Genomic DNA, 13411 nt, shown 5'->3' with positions numbered 1-13411 from the left:
CATGCCTATCCAATACTCAAAAAAATAAATAATTAAAATAATTTTATGCATATTATCAATCAAAATAAAATTACCAATTCAACATAAAACATAATTTATGAGTCCAGTTTTATAAAAATCAAACATAGCAATAGAATTATAATACAACATAGCATATTATCAACCAAAACAGAATTATAAACATATATATATTCGGATATGGGTTCAGATATTATCCATATCCGTAGGTTTGGATCGGATTCGGATTCGGATTTGGGTAGAAAACAGCACTACCCATATCTTACTCTTACTCATGGTACAGTTTTCGGATTTTATCCAAATCCGAATCTAAACTCGATCAAATTTTATTTTTCAGATTTGATCGATTTTGAATAGGGTGCATACCCATCAGGTTGAATCGATTTTACCATCCCTACAACTATCTGCAAACATCAGATTGCATTTATAATCTTATTTAATTTTATATAATACTTATAATTTTTTAAGAGAAATAAATAACCACGTCTGCATATTATTAGCTTGATTTATCATCTATCTAATAATATCTTGAAATCTATAGTTATAAAATTTAATCATCTATATATATATATATATATATATATATATATATATATATATATATATATATATATATCAAATTTATATCTATATAAAATAAATATGGATGTGCATGTATCCATGTCAACACAGATACGGATGTATTCGTATCCGATCCATTTCCTATCCGTTTATAGCCCTAGGCCATTTAGCGCTTCGGTTTCTTATTTTGTCGCCTTTGTTTCGGTTCCTTCACGGGTGAGAGCAAGAAGCCAGAAAGAACGAAGCCATTGCAAAGCTTCGATGCCTGTGGCCACTATGCTTTGGAATCAGGAATCTACCAACTAAACCCTAGATTCTTGAAAGACAGATCTCAAAGACTAAGCCAATTCCTAATTCCCAAATCCCTCCGCCAGAATCCTAGCCTTCTGCCGCTATAGTACGTGAATCTGTGCCTTTTACCATGTAGTTTTATATATTGATCATTGAGATCATCTAGAGTTTTCTCTGCTTTCATATTCTTCCTTTTTCTGATTAGATTTGCGCAAATATTTTAGAATGATCTGGATTTTGGATGTAGAGTTTATGGCAACAAAAAAGTTACGATCTTTGCATTTGATAAGTAAGCTGCTTGATCCGTAGAGAACTGGGTACCGTGTCTCATGTAGTTTTTCTTTAATATATTGCATTTTATTACAATTTTCTATAATCCACAAGAAAAATATTGTTGCATAAGGTTTATCCATGTGCTGTTTCCGTTGCCATTTTGATTGTTTGTATTTTTTTTCCCTAAAATTTTGTCTTTAATTAGTAAGAAGAGATCACCTTCACATATAGATGAATGCCACTCTTGTTCTTCTTCCTGCTTTTGGTTTTGTTATTGGAATCTGATCACACCTGGAGATGTACAATCTATATATCAAATTCTACTTAATTGCATGTATTATGATCTGTGGCTTTAAATTTCTTTAATGTTAATGGAGATTCTTAAAATGTTAATCATAATTAAAAGTAGCTAATTCTTTGAGCAGCTCATCAATTTAATCACATATTTATGGCTTTGCAAGGAGAAAAAGAAAATAATGGGAAAAAGAAAATATTATTGAGCAAGTCAGGTGGAGCATTTACACTGCACCTAAATTTCTATGACCCACTTGGTCAACTCTGCATCAACACTACCTTACCCCAGCTACCAAACATGTGGAGTAGTTGGTCTTTCATTTAGACTGAACACTGAAAGTAACGTAAGAACTAGCGAGGGGGATCATTTCTGTAACTTCTTTAGGTGAACGATTGCATCTTCTGAACCCCTGATCAATGCACTTAAGATTACCTATGAAGATGAACAAACTGAGGGAGAGTGGTCCATGTGCCATAACCTTCTTTTAGCAACTAATAACCAAGCTGCCTGCAATTAATTGTTATGGAACCTCTACTTCCTTGAGAATTGAATCTTGATTTATCATGGGGTCAGAACTAGCATCAAGAAACTTGTCGAAAACCAACTTCTGTGAATTGGTAAGATGCAAAATTCATAACCTTCACTTTATTATATAAGCTGGTTATGTAGGCCTTTCATTAAAACAGAAAAAGAGTAATAAATTGTTCTCTATCTTGAATAGAGTTTAGAAGTGGTTGACAATAGTAAGTTGGAGAATCTGAATGATGTCAAACACTATCATTGAAAAAAAAAAACGAATTTCAAGATCATTGTTTGTGTTGTCAGACCTTCCAACTTCAAAACTTGCTAAATTGCAACTTGTTCAGGAAGTAGTCATAGGCACAACAACCATTCATTGCTAGGTCATACAGATTGAAGAATGGGTTCCAATTCTTTTCTTCATATATTTGTTTTTCATTTTTGTTTTTTCCCTTTTCCTTTTTTGGCTGCAATATTGTAACAAAAGAACATGAACACTAAAGTAACAAGCCACTAAACTAATATTTTCTTACAAGAGCTACCATCAAAGATTTTACAGAAAGTACTTGATGATGGTTGTCCATGTCTTCTAGTGAAAATTACACTAGCAGTTAGGAGCAATTGTTGTATAAACAATATAACAATAACCTGTTTCATAAGATCTACTAAGTTTTTACTATTACTAATTGCATTAAATATGCATCATCTAGGAGACCCTGTAGTCACAATCTTGATCAATTTAGTCATATTTTAGATTACCATTTTCACCCCTATGTTTAATTGTTTTTGTCTCTTGAGGAATTATGATTTTCTTTGGCTGGTCAAGAAAATGATGCTATCCAGTCTAGCATGTGGTTAAGAAGTTTTTATGTAAAAAAGGTCATCTTGATGCCACAGCAGCTGGAAAAGGGCTCCTCCTAAATTTCACAGCATTCTTTTGATTATCATATACATCCAATGCTTGAATCAGATGTGATTTCATGGTTGGCCTCTTTATTTATTTTTGTCCTCATTCTTGGAACTTAAATTTGCCAAAACTGCAATTGAAAGAGGATTTCCTCTTGAGAGAAAGCTTGGCAAAGAAGGTTTGCATAGCTGGGTAAAAGTAGATTTGATAATCTTTTTTGGTTATCTTATGGATTCACATTCTATGTGGATTTTAGATGCTAAATATGTGTCATCTTACTTTAACAAGATCTAGTAATTTCAGTCAGCTCCATAAGTGGGGCATATAAGCGAGGCTGATATTTTGGATGTTTGGGTTTTCTATCTCCTTGTTTTATCCTAACCGGGTCATGTTTACTTCCCTTGTTGCTTTTTTCCCCAGTAATGTTTTGGCTATTGCAAACCTACCAAATTAAATATTCAATCCTTTTGTGAGTTATCAAGCATGTTACTATGTAATTCATTTTTTCCTGGCATTCAGCCACAAGTCTGCCCTGCCTGAATCTGTGTAGCTTAGAGCTGATGTTGGGTACCTTCCTTTACCTTGCATTTTGATTCTTATGGAGAATAATGTTTTCTATCTATATTTGTAGGCTGCAGCACACCAATCCATTTAATGCTCAAATTTGCCATTCAGTTGGAGCTGTTTTAAACGAACAATGGCAGGTTTATCACGCAGCATGCTTGCATGCCTTCACACTGGACAGCTTGCTCTTTTGGCAATTTTGGTATCTGGTGGAATTGCACTACAAATCTTGGTCAGTATATTCTAATTTTTCACCATTGGTTTGGTCTTGCTGCAATATGCTTTAAAATCAGCTTTCCACAGGCTCTTATTTCATCAGTTTTTTTGTTTATGATGTGTTAGGCATGTGCTTTATATAATAACTGGTGGCCTATGATAACAGGTAACAGGCTTATTCTCTATAGCAATATAATTTATCTCTGTTAAATGAACATAACTGTTTGGTAACAATGCAACTGGTCTTGTGCAGTAATAATGTATGTGATTCTTCCTATGCCCTTGATGTTTTTTATGGGATCCAAAACCACCTCACTTATGTCGAGTGATGGAGATGGGTTAGTAACTCTTGAATCAACTACACCAACCTCAGTATTCTAAGTGTCAACTTTTATTTTGATCATTGTTTTGCACTCCATGTCCTGATCACAGCTGGGTGAACTTCACAAAGTTCTTAACAGGGGCTTCGGTGGTAGGAAGCATTGCGGTACCCTCCATCTTAAAGCATGCTGGTTTAATTGGTTGGGGAGCTCTTGCAATGGAGCTCTCTTCTTTTCTTATTTTTGCTGTGGCTATTGTATGGTTGCTCCAGATGAGCAATGAAGATGGATATGCTATGTTTTGAGATTTCGGTTGTAAATGCGTCAGTGTGAAAGAAAATACTATTGCATTCTTTGACATGTACAAGAGCATGTTGTTAATTGTATTAAAATTATCTCGTTTTCAGCTCAGATACAACCTATTGATGTTGGAAGTTTATATTTGTTAATTCTTGATGTTTGTGGCACCAGACTTCTTATTCTTGTGTATACCTATAAAGTTGAATGCTAGGCATGAATTTCAGGTTTCATTATATTTATGGTTTTGGGTCTCTTTTCTCTCAATTGACTTTATCCAGATCATTTGGTACAACTATCAAGACTTCACCAGTTTGGAAAACTGGCATCTTCAATGATGTCAGTTTTCAAAATGCAAGGCACAAATTTCAGAGTCTAAATTTCAGATTTTATTAGCTTTCTTCTTTCCATGTTGGTTTAACGTTTTAATTTTCTTCTCTTTTTTCTTTTGTTTTCCAGACATACCTTTTCAAAAGTTTCAACCTGGAAATTTCTTCATATTCCAATTGTAGAGATGTCATTTTTTTTTTTTTTTAAAGAAAACTAAACTCTAAAAAGTGTAAAATTTAAATGATCAAGCACAAATATTTGTGGTGGTTTAGCTAGAACGTTCAAGTTTGAAGACTTCCGAGTGCAAAGTATATGGGATTAAATTTTCAAATGAGCTGGCGAGGTACAATGCTAAGATAAATTGAGCCAATGATCCTGCCCATTTTTTACCGTAGCTCACCCACGTTAACGAATCAAGCTAGCTGTAACATTGTAACCTGGAAACATTCACATGTTGCATAGCTACACTATTTGCTGAATAATTATGTCATGCATGCCAAAATTTAGTAAAAAGTAAAACAGTCTCCTCTGGCTCGAAATTTATCAACTTCCCATACATTTATAAATAATTCATATTTAATAAACACAACTTTCTACAATGCTAGTCATCCTATTACATTTTAAAGAGAACGTTCCTCTTTCAAAAAGATATAAAACAACTGTTTTCTGTAAAATTCTCCAAATTTAAAGATGCTATAATTTTCAGGTTGAGTTTGATAGGTTACTGGACACAAAAATAATCGAAAAAGGTCAAGAGAAGAATCTATTTGGAAGTGTATGATTGGATCCCTGCAAATTTAGTTGCAACTACAGTTGCAATCAGAGGCCCAGCACTAGTAGCAACTCTATCTGCAGATCGCATGTAGCTCAGATTCGAGCTGCAACAACTTCAGTGATGCATCCTTTCAAGAATAAAAATCTTAGAGCGCTCTTTAAAGATGCTTTACCAAAAATTATATCTAGGAGACCGTCGAAAAGACCCATTATTCAAGCCCCTCTTCTCCTTATCCCTCTTCAACCTTTTGATTTTGTTCAATCTTGCTATAAAAATCCTAGTCATGTGGGAACGTTGCATGCTCAATTGATTTAGGCTGAGACATAAAATTACCAAGTTTATTCTATTCATGATGAGAAACAAAATAACAAAGTTCATTCCATTAATGATAATTTTGTACTCATTGATAAAATGAAGTTAGATTAGAGTTGATTTCTTTATAATTGTTCTATTCATTTTAATTTAAATAGATCATTTGAAAAGATAAAGGCTGGAGTTCTTTGTATACAGTCATGGGTGCTAAAACAAATGTACATCTATCTTGATGCAAGGAGCTTAAACATCTTTTTTCATCAAAGAGATTCATGTGTTTGCAAGAAATTACAGGTTCATTACATCCTGTATTTGGGACCATTCTGTGTAGTGGTGGTGTCTCACTAGCTATAAGTGATTAGCTTTTAATTAGAGGGTCATGCTAAATATTGTTGATGTAAGAACTGCAAAAGTGATACAAGACTTCAAAGGAAATGCTCATAAATTTGAACAGGTGGAAGTGGTAGTTTTTCTGGAGTACCCTGGCCAATATTGAGTGATGGTCACTATCATATATGATTCTGCACGCATTAACAGCTATAGCTACAGCTTCTTGAGTGCTGGTCTCATGGATGCTGCACATGCTCTGTATGTCAGGTGGGCTGGAGGGAGAGATGACAAATACTTCTCTGGAATTGGGAACAATGTAATATCAGCTTATCAAACACTCACTTTCACTCTTATTGATAAGAAATCTATGAAGGTTGAGAATGTGATGGACTTCAATTGGTCCCCAACTGACCCAATCCTTGGGATTCTTGTTCTGGAGCTAGATGGTGGAAATCAGACTGCCAAGCTGATTAAAACTTTCTCTTCAGGTTAAGCATTTGAATGTTTTACTAATTTTTGATGAGAATTCTTTTGACAGGTGAGCCTTGTTCAAATTCATGGCAATCAGGAACTCAGGAAGAAGAACATCTACAGTATCAGTGTTGCAAAATGGACCGGCAGAGTAATGGAAAGCACCTTGTTGTTAAGGTCGACGGATAGATTAAGAAAAAGAGAAGCACCAACCCTGGCTTGGAGCTATTCTGGATAAAGGAAAGAGACATCACAATCGAGGACATAAAGCTTGACAACAGGAACCACAAAATATTAGATTTTGCATGGGAACCCAAAGGTCATAGATTTGCAGTGATACATGGAGATCAGACACAGCCTAACATAAGCTTTTACTTGATGTAATTGCTCATAACACAGACCATGTATCTAAGCTTGTGACTCAAGTCCAAGCAGGCTAATGCACCCTAAGGTCCCCTCCTGGCTGATGTATGGTCCTTGATTGCCTCAAGAGTTAAGAGCTTTATAATGTTGATGCACTTGAGACCATGGGAACTGGGGAGCATTTCACGGCCACTTGCAATGAATCGGATTCACTGGAAAGTCATTTCTTACTGCTTTAATTGCCATAGGTTCATTCATACTTCCATATACCTTTCAGATGGATAATCTCTAGCTCTAGAATGCATGCTAATTGTACATGATGAACATGTTTTTCTTTCACAGATATAAAGAAACCTCTGTTCAGACAATGACATCGAAAATTGATTCCACATCTGGTCAGTCAATGGGATGATAATACACAGGATGCCTAAAGATCACTTCTATCAGCTAGTCCAAACCTGTGATAAGATTAGTTTCCGTTAGACCTTCTACAACGTTTGGTCTCATTGTATTTTCCATAATCAAACAGTTCCTTTGGCGACCAAAGCAGCCTTCCCTATTGACAGCTAAGAAAGATGAAGATATTGCCAAGAACCTGAAGAAGTACTGCAAGAAGTATGAAGCAGATGAATAGGATGTACCATTGCAGTTTGGTAAGCAGGATAGGAAGAAGAGGAAGGTATTGCTGGAGGACTGGGATCAGTTGGTGAGTGAGTTGAAGAGGTTGAATGAGGAAGAGGAGATGAGGCAAACATTGAGAGATGGAAAAGCCCATTACATGGAGGAAGAGATCGTGGTGTCTGAGCTTGAGTTGATTACCATCATCTTTCCAAAGGTTCTAATATTATGGCCACCAAGAAATGGCAAGAGCCTTATATCTATTTTATCATTTCTTTTTCAGCTTTTATTAGTCCTAGTTAAGATTGAGCCACTGTTAGGTGGACTGCATTACTCCTTCCATAAGGCTCGCTGGTCTGTACAATTTGATATTAATTATAAGGTCTCCTTTGTTGAGCTTTCATCAAGGTTGTAATGTGGCCAACATTCGCGAACAAAGCTGAGGGATGCAAGCAATTATCTGTTTAATGACTTGTAGTTTCAATGACTCTTTTGTACCTCAGATGGTTGGACTGGATTAAGTTGAGGATTTGGACCCAGAGCCAACCGTGTGTTACCATAAAATTTGTTTTTGGAGATCTTGCACTAGGATTTGAATAGTTTCATGTCAGGATACATAACACCCAGGAAACATGATTAAAACGGGGGAAACAATAAGGGAACTTGTTTGAAATAGCACTATTTCTGCATTATAATATTCTTCTCTTTATTTTCCTATTAATTCCTTGTAGAATTTATATATCATTTCTTGCAATCATTTACATAAACTGACAAAAATAGCTGATGGTCCAACTTTGTGCTTTTAGGTTGAAGTTATTAACATTAGCCTAGAATTTGGGCTCAGATCTGGTCAGGCTTGACCTCTACCCAAATTTATAAACATTGTGGCTTTGTTAAATTTTTTAGATAGAGCCCAAATTCATTCTGTAAAACCCCCAGCCATGACTGAGGGTGATTCGTTAAAAGAAAAAGATCCCGCACCTCTCTAAGTCTTGTATGCATTGTGTTTGCACTGGGTTCAGATCTTTTTGAGCTTGGGTCATAATCATCAGTTTTAAACATTTTCCAAAAAATAATTTAATTTATACTCATTCAGAGAGGATTTTAACTACCGGTAGGAAGTTTTCAAGAAAAAAAAATACACTTTACCATTTTATTATTAATAACATGAATAAATTTGCAAAACACACTGATCAAATTTTATGCCTAACCTAAGACTAAACTCCGTAGCCCAAGTTTCAACCATATTCTTGCAAGTAAACCATGGACTAACTGAAAATATCCTCTTCTTCCTTCCATGCCAACTAGATTGCTTGCACAGGAAGAAACAAAACCCTTGTGGTCTACTCTATAGCCTATAATTTGTACCCTGAATCAGAGTTTCATGTACAAGCTGTAGCATGTATAGTGTGGCCGATAGGATGCCAAACTAAGTCAATTGAAGGTGCTTTAGGATGTGTCATGAACTTTTAATCTGTTGCCATGAAATACCATATACCAGAAGTAGATTAGACCACCTTATCCTTGAGTCGTGGAGGGCAAATATGAGGGGCTTAATTTCAATTCGACCTGAGAGTTGTCCCTCTGTCACAGATTATTAACCCACAGGATCAACTGATGCAATATGGAAACAACATACTGCTAATGATATGGTTTGAATTTCTGCATCAAATAATTGTGTAAATGTTCAAAAGAGAAGCATGAATTTAGAGGTATTTTGTATGTTTCCTTTCATATTTTGTTTATATAAAAAGAGGGGCATAGGTTAGAGTATTATACCTTGTACATAAATTGAATAGAAAGCCTGAAGGTGAAGAGCATGAATTGTTGTTTCCCTTTAAGGATTTTTCCTATTCAACTCTTGTGACTGGGACAGTGAAGGAAGCCCAAAATGTGGAGGCAACACTGTCTTCTTCTTACTTTTGCTTTCTTCTTTTGAAATTCATGACATCGAATTTACATAAACGAATCAGAACTCCAACAACTAATAGAATTAACAGAAGAAATATATACAAGGTCCCTGATTAAGTCAAATTGCATGGGATATGAAGAGTTTACTAGAATACTAATTCTTAATTCTATGTCAGAGGCCTAAGTGATTGTAGAGATGTTAATGACTGAGCATCCATTTATAGTGCAATTAGTGGAGCATGGTGTATGTGCAAATTCAAACAATTGTAAAGCTTTGATTAAGCATAACTCTTGATACCTAACTTATATACTATAAGGACTAAATTCCTCAAACATTATTTTTGAAGAGAAAACTCCAACATTTCATTTCTTAAAGTTTAGTGATCAAATCAAAGACCATCATTTTGGACCTGGAGGACCAAACTAATTTGGCAGATCGTGCAGGATCTACTGATCAATTGCATGTCTATAGCATTAGATTAAGTCAATGACATAATTTAGTTAGAAAATTACATTAAATTAACTAAATGAAAAAATTGGGCATCATAAGATAGTTAAATTTTCTGTTGTATTTTCCTTTGAAGGGCTGAAAATTTTCTCATATTTCAGTGATAAGTTAGGTTTTGTTTTAATGATAAAAGAGATTTGGACATCTTACGAACTTCTGGAAGTTAATTTGATCCATAAGTTATTGTTGACCAAAGCTCAAAAATAGTTTCTTTGTTCTTTTCTTATCAACATTGAGCCATGAGACACCTAGATGGTCATTGATGTGAACCAACAAGAACCAACAAGAAAATTCTTCAGATTTAAGTTTGTTCTAGGTTTTTCTCTCTAAAATTTTATCATAAAAGAAAACAGACCATTCATGAATCCAATGAAAATGATTATATTGCGCACAGTAGTTGGTATCACCTCCTTGTATTAATACCTTAAATTATTAGCCAGATTAAAAACAAAACCAGCAATCCAATGCTTGCAGGTGACTGAAGTGTTTCGTATCTTTTTGCCAAGAAAGTTTCGATGTGACTTCAGAATGTCAATGTGTTCTAGGATTTGAAAAATATCAGGTAGGTGAAAGTATAGAAAGGGTTATTTACACACTTCTTCACCAGATTGCTGAAGGAGCCGATGCATCGGAACCAAATTCATTCAGCAGCATCTTTTCATTATACTGTGTTTCCATAACATTACTTAGAGAGAACCTACCAACCGAACCCTATTCGAACAAAGCGAATTCAGTTCACAAGTTGGTTTATTCAACATATAAACAATGCCTAATTTCTTCATGAGCAGCATTTGCACTTAATTCATGACCCTTTTCACTTATAATAGAATGTTTGATATTTAATAATCCTTCATTCAACTCTTGTCAAAACCCTCAATTTCTGTTTACTGTAATTCTATTAATATCCAATAGAAATGTGTAGTCAAAAATTTACATTATTCCCCCAAAAAATGGTGTTTTTTTGAATCCCTCCCTATTATGTTTTTCTTATTTCATCAATAAAGGGATAGAATCTGGACCTCTTAAACTATTTGCTCCGTTGCTTGGTTTGGTTATTTGTTCTACACCAACATTATGGACTTTTTGGGTTAAGAAAGATTTGGTAGTAAAAAAATATGTACAATCCATATTCCAGAAGAATTTTTGATAACAAAAATCTGTGATCATGAAACTCTACAATCTAAACTCCTAGCTGTTATAGTTTCAACTAAACTCCTTGCTGTTATACTTCTAACGACATTCAACAGAAATGCATATGAACTTAAAGATCTAATTTTCTGTTCAAAGTTCTACTTTTTTTCTTAAACATTGTAAATTCACAACCCCAGACAACTTCAACAGTCTGAGAATCAACATACCAATGAGAAGATCTAAATTTGGGTACCCACACAATAATCATAAGTTTATCAGACTAAGACTACGAGACTTGTAGATGATTATAACAAGACTGTCTGATTCAAATGGCTAAGCATAACAGTTCAATTTCTACCATTAAAACATTAAAGAATAAAATATAGAAGAAAACCATTAATTTTGCAAGAATGGGAACTTAAACAATGTTATACTTGTAAGAATCTGGATGAACAAAACTCCATAATAATAGTTGTGTCTAATCCAAGTAGAGCTACAGCAGCCACCAGATACAGGGCTCACCTCATTGACGCCTCCATACCAGACCAAATCAAAGCAATTCTCTATGTTTCAGAAGCTTTCGAGCTCCGAAAGTCCCTCTTCAACTCTGCAACTCTCTTCATACAGCAAGCCTTCGACTTCCCTGGCACCGCCGCTGCTATCTTCTCCCACCTCATTGACACATCCTTGGGGAATGCCTTGAGTGCATTAAGCAGTGCAAGATCCTCTCCAGCACTCCAGCTCCCACTCCCTCCCCCACCCTCCTTCCCTAATTCACCATTCTCTGCCAAAATTTCATCTTTTGAGTCCCCAACATTGGCGTCCACTCGCTTGTCCAATGGCTTCCTCTGCTTCAAAAATTGCTGGAAAGAATCCCCAGCTGCAGGCTTCCTCTCCGACAGGGATTTGGCAGTCTTGATGATACTATCCAATCCATGCCGCCCTCGGAAGGCTTCAGCGATCCTCTCCCACCGCCTTGGCTCGCCGACCGGATGCTTTGAGATCTGCCTCTTTAGAAGCTCGAAATCCTCATCAGTCCACTCCTTTTCTGCCTCCACTTCCTTGGCCGATCCGCTGCCATTAGAGTTCGTATCGCCACTTCTCTCCTCTGGCTTCTGGGAGATTGGAGGACTGGAAACGACCGAAGACGAAGGAGGACCGGACGGCGACGGTAGAGGCTGAGATCTGGGGCGGCGGCCGAGGTTCCGCTTCCGAGGCTCGTCGGGTTCAGAAGGGGCGATGGGGGTGGCGGGGGGGTCGGGGAGGACGGGGCCGCGGCCGACGCGAGGGTCGCCACCGGTGGCGGAGGGCGGAGCAAAGGGGGCGAGGAGGAGGGAGAGAGAGGCCCAGGCGAGGAAGGAGGAGAGGGTTTGCCAGTGCGAGAGGGAGACGGCGGCGAAGACGAGGAGGGAGGCGGCGGAGAGGCAGGCGGCCGCGTGCAGCTTGTGGACCTTTAGAGTTCCGGCGTCCGGGTCACCGGCGGCAGAGGGGGCCGCGCCGCCACCTCGGAAGAGGAAACGCGGCCGTGCCTCATCTTCCACGAACTCCATTCCGATGCGATAGACCGCGGCCCGCAGTGGAGGGGAGTAAGAGAAGAGGGGTAGTCTTATAGCACGCACCCACGGTATATTTTATAAAATACACCGTGACGGTTTGACAAACGAGCATATTATTGTTATTACCTTTATTATTTGCAATGAGAGTATAGAGAACTCTTGTGGATGGTCACCACAGCCCCGGCCAACCTGCCATAAAAGTCGAGGTCACTATGGGTATAAAAATAGAAAGCTAGTTCAGTCTATCCAAAGATATCAGTTATGAGATCAGAATCAATATGTTTGTAAGGTTATCTTTAGACAGCAGCTCGAACCTCGGCATTGGCCAAGGTGTTCAGTTCTCAGCGCTTTAACTGAAGTGCTTGGGCTCGTATCTCGACCATCGATGAGGAACCTCAAGGTAGACCAAAACCGACCCTAAGAAGATGCATAAAAGGCAGCAATCTCTATTTGGAAAGTCCATCAGCTTTACGACTGTGAAAAGTCCAGATAAAAAAGAAGATCGTCAAAATCGAATCATGCCCCAAACAAAAACAATTGCCGCCAGCTTGATCCATACATAATAATTGAAAATCGATTAGTCTACAGGGCATGCACGACTCTAATTCCTCCTTTATAAATAGAGAGATGCAGAGACCCCCAAAGTAAGCTCTTGAAAGGTCTTGAAATGCTTTTTCTTACCGTTATTCTTCAATTTTCAGTTAACTTGAGCATCAGAGGGTCTCCACCGAAAAACTTTTCGGTCAAGGATTTGTTTTGTAAGTTCAGCTATGGCATGCAGGAGGTATCTCATTGGCACCTCATATCTCACTGAGGACCCCCTTCACTTCATCTCTAGCCAAAGA

The 13411-nt window shown here is 37.1% G+C and overlaps 2 protein-coding genes and 1 pseudogene across 4 annotated transcripts; 2 read left to right on the top strand and 1 right to left on the bottom strand.

Moving 5' to 3' along the window:
• The first annotated feature begins 756 nt into the window (after positions 1-756).
• On the top strand, positions 757-4431 carry LOC105059571 (vacuolar protein sorting-associated protein 55 homolog). 3 transcript variants are annotated; one of them, XM_073250087.1, is made up of 5 exons: positions 757-976; positions 3503-3660; positions 3771-3810; positions 3898-3982; positions 4077-4431. In XM_073250087.1, exons 2-5 carry the CDS (start codon positions 3562-3564, stop codon positions 4267-4269), a joined length of 417 nt encoding a protein of 138 aa, XP_073106188.1. In that variant the 5' UTR covers positions 757-976; positions 3503-3561; the 3' UTR covers positions 4270-4431. The 3 variants fall into 3 exon arrangements, with proteins under 3 accessions (XP_073106188.1, XP_010941210.1, XP_073106187.1); XM_010942908.4 differs by having other exon boundaries at positions 760-976; positions 3496-3660; XM_073250086.1 differs by lacking the exon at positions 757-976 and adding an exon at positions 1559-2055 and having other exon boundaries at positions 3496-3660.
• A 1733-nt stretch (positions 4432-6164) lies between these two features.
• On the top strand, positions 6165-7134 carry LOC109506702 (eukaryotic translation initiation factor 3 subunit B-like; annotated as a pseudogene).
• A 4222-nt stretch (positions 7135-11356) lies between these two features.
• LOC105059572 (transcription factor MAMYB) lies at positions 11357-12611 on the bottom strand. Its single transcript, XM_010942910.3, has one exon. The coding sequence runs from the start codon at positions 12558-12560 to the stop codon at positions 11574-11576; it is 987 nt and encodes a 328-aa protein (XP_010941212.1). The 5' UTR covers positions 12561-12611; the 3' UTR covers positions 11357-11573.
• Between the last annotated feature and the right edge of the window lie 800 nt (positions 12612-13411).

This window comes from Elaeis guineensis, chromosome 16 (genome assembly GCF_000442705.2).
Source record: "Elaeis guineensis isolate ETL-2024a chromosome 16, EG11, whole genome shotgun sequence".
Taxonomy (NCBI): Eukaryota; Viridiplantae; Streptophyta; class Magnoliopsida; order Arecales; family Arecaceae; genus Elaeis; species Elaeis guineensis.
The sequence above is the reverse complement of the archived record's forward strand: the minus strand, read 5'-3'. Positions and strand labels throughout refer to the sequence as shown.

Excerpts from the sequence above, each read along its gene's own strand:
- LOC105059571 (XM_073250087.1), top strand. The coding sequence starts at position 3,562 with ATGGCAGGTTTATCACGCAGCATGCTTGCATGCCTTCACACTGGACAG. Across the intron at positions 3,661-3,770 it reads GAATTGCACTACAAATCTTG|GCATGTGCTTTATATAATAA; the intron begins GTCAGTATATTC and ends ATGATGTGTTAG. Across the intron at positions 3,811-3,897 it reads CTGGTGGCCTATGATAACAG|TAATAATGTATGTGATTCTT; the intron begins GTAACAGGCTTA and ends GGTCTTGTGCAG.
- LOC105059572 (XM_010942910.3), bottom strand. The coding sequence starts at position 12,560 with ATGGAGTTCGTGGAAGATGAGGCACGGCCGCGTTTCCTCTTCCGAGGT.